Source organism: Hyperolius riggenbachi, chromosome 6 (genome assembly GCF_040937935.1).
Source record: "Hyperolius riggenbachi isolate aHypRig1 chromosome 6, aHypRig1.pri, whole genome shotgun sequence".
Lineage (NCBI taxonomy): Eukaryota > Metazoa > Chordata > Amphibia > Anura > Hyperoliidae > Hyperolius > Hyperolius riggenbachi.
Window position 1 is genome coordinate 34002727 of NC_090651.1, and position 12528 is coordinate 34015254.

At 48.7% G+C, this 12528-nt stretch overlaps 1 protein-coding gene across 1 annotated transcript in view; it reads left to right on the forward strand.

Annotated features, from left to right (window-relative positions):
• The window catches only part of COL24A1 (collagen type XXIV alpha 1 chain), a 505872-nt gene that overhangs the window by 472232 nt on the left and 21112 nt on the right, over positions 1-12528 (forward strand). The window contains exon 53 of the mRNA XM_068239109.1: positions 5615-5650. Coding sequence (XP_068095210.1) covers positions 5615-5650 — 36 coding nt within the window. The remainder of the gene's footprint in view (positions 1-5614; positions 5651-12528) is intronic.

Sequence of the window (12528 nt, forward strand, 5' to 3'; positions counted from 1 at the left end):
CATGACATGTGCCATGCAGGGTATGTGTGTCAGCTTCCCCATATGCAAAGCGGCAAGCAGATTGCTGCCGTTGTCGCACACCACGTTGCCTATCTCCAGGTGGTGCGGGGTCAGCCACTCATCCACCTGTTTCTTAAGAGCAGCCAGGAGAGCTGCTCCAGTGTGACTCTCCGCTTTGAGACAAGACATGTCTAAGATGGCGTGACACCGTCGTACCTGGCATGCAGCATAGGCCCTGCGGAGCTGGGGCTGTGTAGCTGGAGAGGAGAACTGCCACTCAGCCAAGGAGGAGGAGGACAGCGAAGAGCATGTAGCAGGAGGAGAGGAGGTGGCAGGAGGCCTGCCTGCAAGCCGTGGAGGTGTCACAATTTGGTCCGCTGCGCCCTGCTTGCCATTGTTAACCACCAGGTTGACCCAATGGGCTGTGTACGTAATGTAGCGGCCCTGCCCGTGCTTGGCAGACCAGGCATCCGTGGTCAGGTGTACCCTTGACCCAACGCTCTTCGCAAGAGATGACACCACTTGCCTCTCAACTTCACGGTGCAGTTGGGGTATGGCCTTTCTCGAAAAATAAGTGCGGCCTGGCATCTTCCACTGCGGTGTTCCGATGGCCAAAAATTTACGGAAGGCCTCAGAGTCCACCAGCCGGTATGGTAACAGCTGGCGAGCTAACAGTTCCGCCACGCCAGCTGTCAGACGCCGGGCAAGGGGGTGACTGGCCGAAATTGGCTTCTTCCGCTCAAACATTTCCTTCACGGACACCTGACTGCTGCTGTGGGCAGAGGAGCAGGAACCGCTCAAGGGCAGAGGCGGAGTGGAGGAGGGTGCCTGTGAAGGTGGAAGGGAGAAAGCGGCAGAAGCAGATGATGCACCTGAAGGAGGAAGAGGAGAAGGAGGGTTACTTTTCTTTTGTGTGCTGCTGCTGCTTTTGCTCAGGTGGCCATCCCATTGCTGTTTGTGCCTTTTCTCCAGGTGCCTTCGTAAGGCACTTGTCCCTACGTGAGTGTTGGCCTTTCCACCGCTCAATTTTTGTTGGCAGAGCGAACAGATGGCTTTGCTCCGATCTGAGGCACACACATTAAAAAATTTCCACACCGCTGAGCCACCCTGGGATGTGGGCACTATGGGGACCTCAGCAGCTGATGCTGAAGGGCAAGTTGGCTGGCTGTACATAGGTGGCGATACATGGTGCCGGACACTGCCACCAGCTGTTTCTGACGAAGAGCTGCCCCAGCTTCTTTCAGCAACTTCTCTCCTCCTACTACTCTCTGACTCCCCCTCTGAACTGTCCCCCTCTTCATCTCCTCTATTGGGAACATACAGAGGATCCCTATCATCGTCATCATCGTAATCATCCTGCCCAGCTTCGCTTGCCTCAGACAAATCCAAACATGCACCATCAGTAGGTCCTTCATCCTCCTTACACGTTACATCCATAGTGTTGCCGCGTAACTCAGACATATGAGCTGGTGAAAATTCATCTGGCTGTAACAACAATGGCTGTGCATCAGTGATTTCAACACTAAATAATTCTTGCGAAGTGTCAAATGCAGCGGAAGTGGTGCTAGTAGTAGCGCTGGTGGCTGAGCAAGATGGGATGTTCTGTGTTGCTAAATACTCAACCACGTCCTGACAATCTTGGGAGGTGATGGGACATGCCTTCTTCCGAGCACTGTACTGTGGGCCAGGTCCACACGAAATTACATTTACACGACCTCGCGCAGACCTGCCGGGTGGCCTTCCTCTGGCTCTGGCACTACCTCTTCCTCTACCTGTTTTGTCCATATCGGGTATGCACGGAGTGGTATATCACACTGCGTGCACTCACGTAGGTAGGTAGGTTCACTTAACTGCACAGGTATGCGCACTGATGCGGTGGGTTCACTGAACAGAACAGGTATACAGTGGCGGGTTCACTGAACAGGTATACAGTGGCGGGTTCACTGAACAGAACAGGTATAAAGTGGCAGGTTCACTGAACACAACAGGTATGCAGTGGCGCTTTCACTGAACAGTACAGGTATACAGTGGCGGGTTCACAGAACAGGTATGCAGTGGCAGGTTCACTGAACAGAACAGGTATGCAGTGGCGGGTTCACTGAACAGTACAGGTATACAGTGGCGGGTTCACAGAACAGGTATGCAGTGGCAGGTTCACTGAACAGAACAGGTATGCAGTGGCGGGTTCACTGAACACAACAGGTATGCAGTGGCGGGTTCACTGAACAGTACAGGTATGCAGTGGCGGGTTCACTGAACAGTACAGGTATACAGTGGCGGGTTCACTGAACACAACAGGTATGCAGTGGCGGGTTCACTGAACAGAACCGGTATACAGTAGCGGCTCCACTGAACAGAACAGGTATGCAGTGGCGGGTTCACTGAACAGTACAGGTATACAGTGGCGGGTTCACTGAACAGAACAGGTATACAGTAGCGGGTCCACTGAACAGAACAGGTATGCAGTGGCGGGTTCACTGAACAGTACAGGTATACAGTGGCGGGTTCACAGAACAGGTATGCAGTGGCAGGTTCACTGAACAGAACAGGTATGCAGTGGCGGGTTCACTGAACAGGTATACAGTGGCGTGTTCACTGAACAGAACAGGTATACAGTGGCGGGTCCACTGAACAGAACAGGTATGCAGTGGGGGGTTCACAGAACAGGTATGCAGTGGCAGGCTCACTGAACACAACAGGTATGCAGTGGCGGGTTCACTGAACAGGTATACAGTGGCGGGTCCACTGAACAGAACAGGTATGCAGTGGCAGGTTCACTGAACACAACAGGTATGCAGTGGCGGGTTCACTGAACAGTACAGGTATACAGTGGCGGGTTCACAGAACAGGTATGCAGTGGCAGGTTCACTGAACAGAACAGGTATGCAGTGGCGGGTTCACTGAACAGTACAGGTATACAGTGGCGGGTTCACAGAACAGGTATGCAGTGGCAGGTTCACTGAACAGAACAGGTATGCAGTGGCGGGTTCACTGAACACAACAGGTATGCAGTGGCGGGTTCACTGAACAGTACAGGTATGCAGTGGCGGGTTCACTGAACAGTACAGGTATACAGTGGCGGGTTCACTGAACACAACAGGTATGCAGTGGCGGGTTCACTGAACAGAACCGGTATACAGTAGCGGCTCCACTGAACAGAACAGGTATGCAGTGGCGGGTTCACTGAACAGTACAGGTATAAAGTGGCGGGTTCACTGAACAGAACAGGTATACAGTAGCGGGTCCACTGAACAGAACAGGTATGCAGTGGCGGGTTCACTGAACAGTACAGGTATACAGTGGCGGGTTCACAGAACAGGTATGCAGTGGCAGGTTCACTGAACAGAACAGGTATGCAGTGGCGGGTTCACTGAACTGGTATACAGTGGCGTGTTCACTGATCAGAACAGGTATACAGTGGCGGGTCCACTGAACAGAACAGGTATGCAGTGGCGGGTTCACAGAACAGGTATGCAGTGGCAGGTTCACTGAACACAACAGGTATGCAGTGGCGGGTTCACTGAACAGGTATACAGTGGTGGGTCCACTGAACAGAACAGGTATGCAGTGGCAGGTTCACTGAACACAACAGGTATGCAGTGGTGGGTTCACAGAACAGGTATGCAGTGGTGGGTTCACAGAACAGGTATGCAGTGGTGGGTTCACAGAACAGGTATGCAGTGGGAGGTTCACTGAACAGGTATGCAGTGGTGGGTTCACTGAACAGGTATGCAGTGGTGGGTTCACTGAACAGGTATGCAGTGGTGGGTTCACAGTACAGGTATGCAGTGGCGGGTTCACAGAACAGGTATGCAGTGTTGGGTTCACTGAACAGGTATGCAGTGGTGGGTTCACAGAACAGGTATGCAGTGTTGGGTTCACTGAACAGGTATGCAGTGGTGGGTTCACAGAACAGGTATGCAGTGGTGGGTTCACTGAACAGGTATGCAGTGGTGGGTTCACAGAACAGGTATGCAGCCAGGAACAAGCTAAGCCTAACTAATCTTTCCCTATGAGAGACAGTCTGCAGCAGCTCGCCCTACTCTCACTAATGCAGGCACACGAGTGACCGTAATGGCCGCCGCTGCCTGCCTTATATAAGGGGGCTGGGGCTCCAGGGGCTAGTGTAGCCTAATTGGCTACGCTGGGCCTGCTGACTGTGATGTAGAGGGTCAAAGTTGACCCTCCATGTGCATTATGGGGCGAACCGAACTTCCGCAAAACTTCGCCTGCGGGATGCGAACGCGAACCACGGAAGTTCGCATGGAACCGTTCGCAGGCGAACCGTTCGGCCCAACTCTAGTCACCATGTAGTGGATCCATGCGTATGAAACAACCGGTAACAGAAGTGTCCTGGAAACAGGAACTTTACCAAGAGAAAGTACTAGGGAGGGATAAATAAATGAATACACTGCAAAGTGAGAAATAAAAAAATAGAAGAGAGATCAAGAAATGATTGATATTCAACGTGAAATTCGTTCATGCTGTTTGATCCATCATGACCCTGCAGGTCAGCATCTTTACTGCTGGCAGACATGAAAAAAAATCACAAACTAACAATATGATAGGCTAAAAGGTTTGATATATATGTATCTCACTAATATTATAAGTGTGAAAGTTTGGATGTTTGTTACTTAATCACACAACAATGGCTGAATGGATTTGAAGGAAATGTGGCACACAAACAGTACATTACCTGGAACAACATCTAGGATACTTTTTATCCCCATAACCAAAAAGACAATAAAATTTCACTGGGAAAATGTAAACTGCAGCCATTCTCACACTGTTAATGGCAGGGTTCTCAAACTGTGCACAGTTGGTCACTGGGTGACTGGGATTAATATTCAGAAAAGTGGGTGGAGCCTACAAAAGCTAATCAAATGTCACCTATTGATTTTCAAGGGGAATATTTAATTGCTGCCATTCTTGCACTGTTAATGGCACAAGCTTCAAACCTGGTACAGTTGGTCATTGGGTGACTGGGGCTCAAATTCAGAAAAGGGGGTGGAGCCACAAACAGCCAATCAAATTTGTATCATTCCAATGCAAATTATTAATGCCAAAGACCGCAAAGCTCACAAACTAGGTCATAGAGTTAATTGTGTGTTAGGGTTAGAAAAAGTTGTCGGACCCAACACCAGCCAAATACACACCGCAACGCCGAGCCATCATCTAGTGTGTGTGTGTGTGTATATATATATATATATATATATATATATATATATATATATATATATATATATATATACTGTATTTGCACTGAAGGAGACTCTGCTTGCTTGAAAGTTGGAAACAGACATTATTTCCTTTCCCACAATGCAATGGTTCACAGACAGGATACTGTCAAGGCGATGGTCATTACATCACACTGTGGGAGGGGTTTCACTACAATATCAGCCATACAGACCTCCCTGATGATCTATTGGAGAAGAGGAAAAGATTTCTTGTGGGAAAGGGGGGTATCAGCTACTGACTGGGATGATGTCCAATATGGGTTATAGTTCCTTTTTAAAGTGTAATTACCTAGCCTGGGCTCTTGTATTGTTTGGTAAAGTTTGTCTCTCTTTCGCTAAGTTGGGGAAAAAAAAAACCTTTTCTTCCTTTTTTTCAGGGTAGTCGAGGTGAAAAAGGTCCCAAGGGGGAAATGGTAAGAGAAGCACATTGATGATGTTCTGTAGCAGACAGCTAAAAGAAGGGATGAAATGTAAACATTGTGTGTAAAATATACTAACTTGCCGCTAAGTTCTGTGATTCAGTCCAGCCAGTCCTATCGCTCAGCTGGCTACAGACAGACAGCAAAGCCGGCATTTTCCTCAGTTATACTCCACACAGTCTGGTCACAGGGGACAGTTTCTTAGTGTGGGTTTCCCTTTCATTTTCATGCATGAATGCACGCTGATAAACAAAGAGAAAACATTATGCTGAAAATAAGCACCTGTTAAAGAAAACCTGTAAGGAGAAGAAAAAAAAAAGGATTTGAACTTACCTGGGGCTTCTACCAGGCCCCTGCAGACTTCATGCGCCCGTGCCGGGACAACACGATCCTTCAGTTCCCCCGCCGTGGCTCAGTTGTGTTTTCTTAGACGGCGGGCCATTGTGCCCCTTGCTTCCGGGAGCGTTCGGCGCGGGCGCAGTACGAGGTTTTCTCATACTGCACCTGTGCGGGATACTTCCAGCAACCTAAGTGGGAGCAAGGAGGTGTGGCCTGGACCGCGCAGACTTGTAAGTCGGCTGTAATGAAACTTAGTCGTGGCGGGGTACCGGAGGATTGTTTTGTCCTGCCGCGGGCACAGCACGTCTGCAGGGGCTGGTAGATGCTTCAGGTAAGTTAATCTCTTTTTTTTTCACCTTAAAAGTTGCCTTTAAAAACCATTAGGCCTGCGACCCACTAGGAATCACTGCTGCCCTTTTAAATTCCATCTGATTTGCGTTTTTGTTTATTTTTTTCTTTTATTACACTTACAAGGTGTCCTGATGTCTAGCTTCCGACTATAGCCCGGCCTAAATGTAAGAGGTCACAGGTGCTTTTCTAGGACCAATCAGGGAAGCGCCTGTGACATCATCTTCTAGGGGGCGGGGCTACGGACGGAAGCCGGACATCGATTGTGTATGCACCATGACTTGCATGTCAGAAATGCAGCTATCATTTCTAGTGTTGGTGTTCACCAGATTACTCCCGATTGCCGCTGTCCAAACCAGACAAGCGGACAGGGTCAGGAGGAGGTCACTGACTTGCGTGCCATGTTGTGATTCACATGACTCTGATACTTCCTCTTTCTTTAATGTCCCAGTAGAACAAGTACAGCCATAATGCCCTCACTATATCAAGTTCAGCTATAATGCCCCTGTTACATAAAGTCAGGGCCGGGCCGAGGCATAGGCTGGAGAGGCTCCAGCCTCAGGGCGCAGTGTAGGAGGGGCGCACAATTCATTCAGCTGTCATTCCTAATTGTGTTTAAAGCAGAAAGAAATAAGAAAAGGGGATACATAGCAGTGACTGCAAGCCAGATAACTAGATATTAAGGTGTTGGGGAGGTTCTGGACCCTGTGGCACCTCTTAGTGTAATAGCAATGAGTGTGTGGCAGCTGGGGTGGGAGGGAGGGGGGGCGCACTTTGGTGTCTCAGCCTTAGGTGCTGGAGGACCTTGTCCCAGCTCTGCATAAAGTGTAGCCATAATGCCCCTATCTCAAGACAGACGGGCAGACATGGATAGATGGGAGACAGGAGAGGACCAGAGGGAAAGCTGTTATACTTCCTTGCCAGCCCTGCATTGAGATGCCTAAGTCAGGCGCTTCTCTGCACCTTGGGTCTGGTCACGGCTATAGTTTCCATAATCCCAAATTTAGGACCGTGAACAGTTTCTCGGTTTCCCATTATCGGTAGCACCGGCACTGCCTGATTAGAGTTCTCAGCGATACGCCTAAACTGCTTTTTGGACAATGAGGTGCAGCTGCACACTGATGACATAACAAAGGTTAAGAGACGCCCAGGATGAATACAATTTTATTAAGAACAGGATAAATATCGAAAAACAGGGGGTGGCTTACCTCTCTAATGACAAATACAATAAAGTTGATTTTATTTCAACAGGTAAAGCGTTTCGTGGTTGCAAGCCCACTTCCTCAGACCAATAAATGTGCCTAAAAAGTCAAGGCTCTTAGGACTTAAGACCAATACATATACAGGAATCCAATAAAACATATTCTAATCTATTGGATCCCTGTATATGTATTGGTCTTAAGTCCTGAGAGCCTCTCATTAAAGAGAACCCAAGGTGGGTTTGAAGAATATTATCTGCATACAGAGGCTGGATCTGCCTATACAGCCCAGCCTCTGTTGCTATCCCAAACCCCCCTAAGTTCCCCCTGCACTCTGCAATCCCTCATAAATCACAGCCACGCTGCTGACAAACAGCTTGTCAGAGCTGGCTGTGTTTATCTCTATAGTGTCAGTCTGCTGCTCTCCCCGCCTCCTGCAGAACTCCAGTCCCCGCCAGCATCCCTTCCCTCCCTGCTGATTGGAGGGAAGGAACGGGGGCAGGGACCGGAGCTATGCAGGAGGCTGGGGAGCAGCTGAGACTGACACTACAGATGTATACACAGCCTCACAGCACGGCTGTGATTTATGAGGCATTGCAGAGTGCAGGGGGACCTTAGTGGGGTTTGGGATAGCAACAGAGCCTGGGCTGTATAGGCAGATCCAGTGTCAGGCATGGACTCACCCCCACCGCCAGCGGTAGTACGAACGCCGCGCTCGCGGCTGACGTCATCGGGACCCCGAACTTCCGGTCTGTCCCGGCGGCCTCCTCCTCCGCTCAACGGGTCACTAGGAGCATGTCTCAGCAGGGCAGGGCAACGCGCGCACGCACGGAGCGTCACGCCCTTTATGCCCTGAGAAGGAGGATCCCATGAGCAGATTGCCGGGACAGTTGCCGCCCCTTTTCTGACGTCATCGGGGGGGTGGAGATTGCTGAAGTGACAGTCTGCATTTAAGCAGCAGACTGTCAGTATTCTGTGTCCGCTGTAGCGATCACACCCGTGTTAGCTCTCGGATCCACAGTATACCTATATATTGGTGCGGCCAATATATAAGTACTGGAAGACCATACCATTGTGATTTATCTGTGCCTTTGACCTTTTTGCCTGTTTCTGACCTTGCTCTTGCCTCATCCTCTTGTACTTCTGCCGATCTTATCTCCTGTTGCCGACCTTGCCTTGTCTCTCGTTTTCGCCTCTGAACTTGTGATACTGTACCTTGATATTTCTGATCTCCTGTTGCCGAACCCCGGCTCGCTCTTAGACTCCGCCTTAGCCTCCTGATATTGTACCTTATTTGCCTGTGTGTGTACGACCTGGCCTGTCCGACCTCGAGAACCGACCTTGCTGTCAGAGGCGGTTCCTCGCACTGACAGTGACCCTTCCTATTTAGGGTTACTTTCAGTATATCCTTCCTGCTGGCTGCCCGACTCCTTCTGTCTAGGAGAGCTTGGGCTGCGGAAGGAATCTGTACAGTACGCCTTGCTGTACTGAGGCCTAGTCCTCTAGTGTTACTGTTGCACCAATCACTACACTCTTTAGGTGCCAGAGGTTAGTTAATATATCGGATTGTCGGTGAGACTGCAGCTCACTTATAATCAGATATATATCTGCATTCCGGTGATACTGCAGATTACCGGCAATCAGACTCTCTCTGGGCCTATCTACCTTCACAGAACGTGACAGTACAGCGGACCAATAATATGGATGCTCTGGTCCAGCAGGTTAACAACTTGACGACAGCCGTCGCTCAATTAAACCAGACCGTTAAAGATCAACAGGTCCAGCTTAACCGTCTAGCAGAGGTTGTGCAAAACCTGCAGGCACCAGTTAATCCCACTCCTGTTTTGCCAGTTGAACCCAAAATGTCGTTACCCAAGTTGTTTTCAGGGGAACGCTCCGATTTCCGTAATTTCCGGGATCGGTGTCAATCATATTTTCAAATGCGTCCCATTTCCTCTGGTTCTGAATTGCAAAGGGTCACGCTCATAAAAACCCTTTTGCAAGGAGACTCACAGACATGGGCCTACAGTTTACCCGTGGGTCATGAGGCTCTTACCTCTGTAGAGAATTTTTTCGAAGCCATGGCGGTCGTATATGACGATCCAGATACTTCCGCCACCGCTGAGAGGAGACTAAAAAGACTCAAACAGGGTCAGAACTCAGTGGAAATCTATGCTGCAGAATTCCGCAAATGGTCATTTTCCACCAGGTGGGAGGCGCAGTCTCTCTTGGATCGCTTCCTAACAGGGTTGTCTGATTCTGTGTCAGAATTAATGTTGAGTCATCCTGAACCTAGAACTTTAGATGAGGCTATAAGTCTTGCTATCAAGATAGACCGCAGAGTACGGTTTCACAGGTCTACCAGGCAACGACCCTTCATGCGCTCACAGCCTTCCACAAGTTTTGCCTCTTCCTCTTCTACTGAGGAGCCCATGCAGCTGGGTCACTCTAAATTATCTGAGACAGAGAAATTAAGAAGGAGGAAGGAGGGTTTGTGCTTATATTGTGGGGACAAAGGTCATATCGCCTCTGTTTGTACCAAGAAGCCGGAAAACTTCTCCGCCTAGGGTTAGTCGGGGGTACTACCCTGGGCGAGAATTCCATACCTCCAAAAGATAAAATCCTATTTCCTATTTCCATTTCTTGGGACAAACAAAACATTGCACTGCAGGCCTTTGTTGATACGGGCGGCGCAGCCAATTTTATGGATTTTAATTTAGCACTTAAATTAGGCATTCCAGTGGTTCCTCTTGAGAAACGCATTATAGTCACTGCAATTGACGATTCCCCATTACAAGGTAGTCAACCTGTCTCTATTACTCCTGAATTAATCTGTACCGTTGGGGTATTACATTGTGAAAAATTACGATTTTACCTTATCAGAATGCCTTCTTGCTCGATTATACTGGGGCTTCCCTGGCTACGGCTACATTCTCCACAGATCGATTGGGCTTCTGGTCAGTTGCTGTCTTGGTCATCCTACTGTCAGAAGCACTGCATATCAAAATGCCCTCTTCGTGCCACTCACTTAACTCCGCAATGTTTACCTCAGCCTTATAGCTCCTTTGCCGATGTGTTCTGTCCTCGATCGGCCGATTCACTACCTCCTCACAGGCCTTATGATTGCCCAATCGAGCTTAGACCAGGAACCATGCCCCCTAGAGGTCATCTTTATAATCTCACAGGACCTGAAAAGGTGGCCATGAGGGAGTACGTTCAGGAGAACTTAGATAAGGGGTTCATTAGACCCTCTAGATCTCCCGCGGGGGCAGGATTCTTCTTCGTGAAGAAAAAAGATGGGGGGCTGCGTCCCTGCATCGACTATCGAGCCCTTAATGCCATAACGATAAAGAACCGTTACCCACTTCCCCTGATTGATGACCTTTTTTCTCAGGTCACAGGTGCCCAGATCTTCACTAAACTAGATCTCAGGGGAGCTTACAATCTGGTCAGAATCAGACAGGGTGACGAATGGAAGACGGCATTTAATACTCAGGATGGGCATTACGAATACCTAGTCATGCCCTTCGGTCTGTGTAATGCCCCCGCTGTTTTCCAAGAATTAGTTAATGACATTTTTAGGGAGGTGGTGGGGAAATTTGTGGTCGTTTATTTGGACGATATTCTGATCTTTTCTCGCAATATCAAGGAGCATAGGTCTCAGGTCCAATATGTATTACAAAAGTTACGGGAGAATTCATTATATGCCAAGTTGGAAAAATGTTTGTTTGAGATCAATGAAGTTCCATTCCTTGGCTATATCATTTCCAGATCTGGGTTAGCTATGGATAGCAGTAAAGTTGCGGCAGTTTTGGACTGGCCGCAACCAGTTGGTCTAAAAGCTTTACAACGTTTTCTGGGTTTTGCTAACTATTACAGGAAATTTATAAAGGGGTACTCTGCTCTGGTAGCTCCCCTTACTGACATGACTAAGAAAGGGGCTAATGTTAACAATTGGTCTCCTGAAGCCATTTCTGCTTTCTCGAGTCTTAAAACTGCTTTTTGTTCTGCTCCCATTTTGCACCATGTCGATTCATCCAGGCCATTCATCGTGGAGGTAGACGCATCAGAAATTGGGGTTGGGGCAGTCTTGTCACAGTACTCCGGATCACAAGGGAGACTTCACCCTTGCGCATTTTTTTCGAAAAAATTTTCTGAGGCAGAGAGAAATTACGATATTGGGAACAGGGAGCTATTGGCTGTAAAATTGGCTTTTGAAGAGTGGCGACACTGGCTGGAGGGGGCGGAACATGTTATTACGGTCTATACAGATCATAAGAACTTGGAATATCTGAAGGGGGCTAAGAGGTTAAATCCCAGGCAGGCACGGTGGTCTTTATTCTTTTCTAGGTTTGATTTCATCATCACGTTCAAACCTGGAAGTAAAAATATCAAGGCTGATGCTCTTTCACGATGCTTTGACATTGAATCAGTACTGCCCTCCGAACCAGAGCCAATTTTATCCGAGAAGGTGGTGTTAGCCAGTATAGACTCTATGGGGGATATTGCATCTGTTCTGCTTCCCTACCAACAGGATAGTCCTGCAGGGAAACCGTCCGATCTCATGTTTGTACCGTTACAGTTCAGATTACAAATACTTCAATTCTTTCATGCTCATAAGCTAGCTGGTCACCCTGGAGTGGCTCGAACTAGAGAATTATTGTCCAGGAGCGTCTGGTGGCCTTCTTGGAGGAGTGATGTCGAGGATTTTGTTGTATCTTGTTCAGTGTGCTCACGGAGTAAACCCTCACGTGTATCTCCGGTGGGTACCCTCCAGCCGCTGCCCATACCCTCCGAGCCCTGGACTCATGTATCCATGGATTTTGTGGGGGAGTTACCACCCTCGGACGGTAATACGGTGATCTGGGTCATTGTTGACCGATTCTCTAAAATGGCCCATTTTGTACCTTTGAAGAAACTTCCTTCCGCTAAAGAACTTGCTGACCTTTTCGTAATCCACGTTCTTCGTCTTCACGGGGTTCCTGA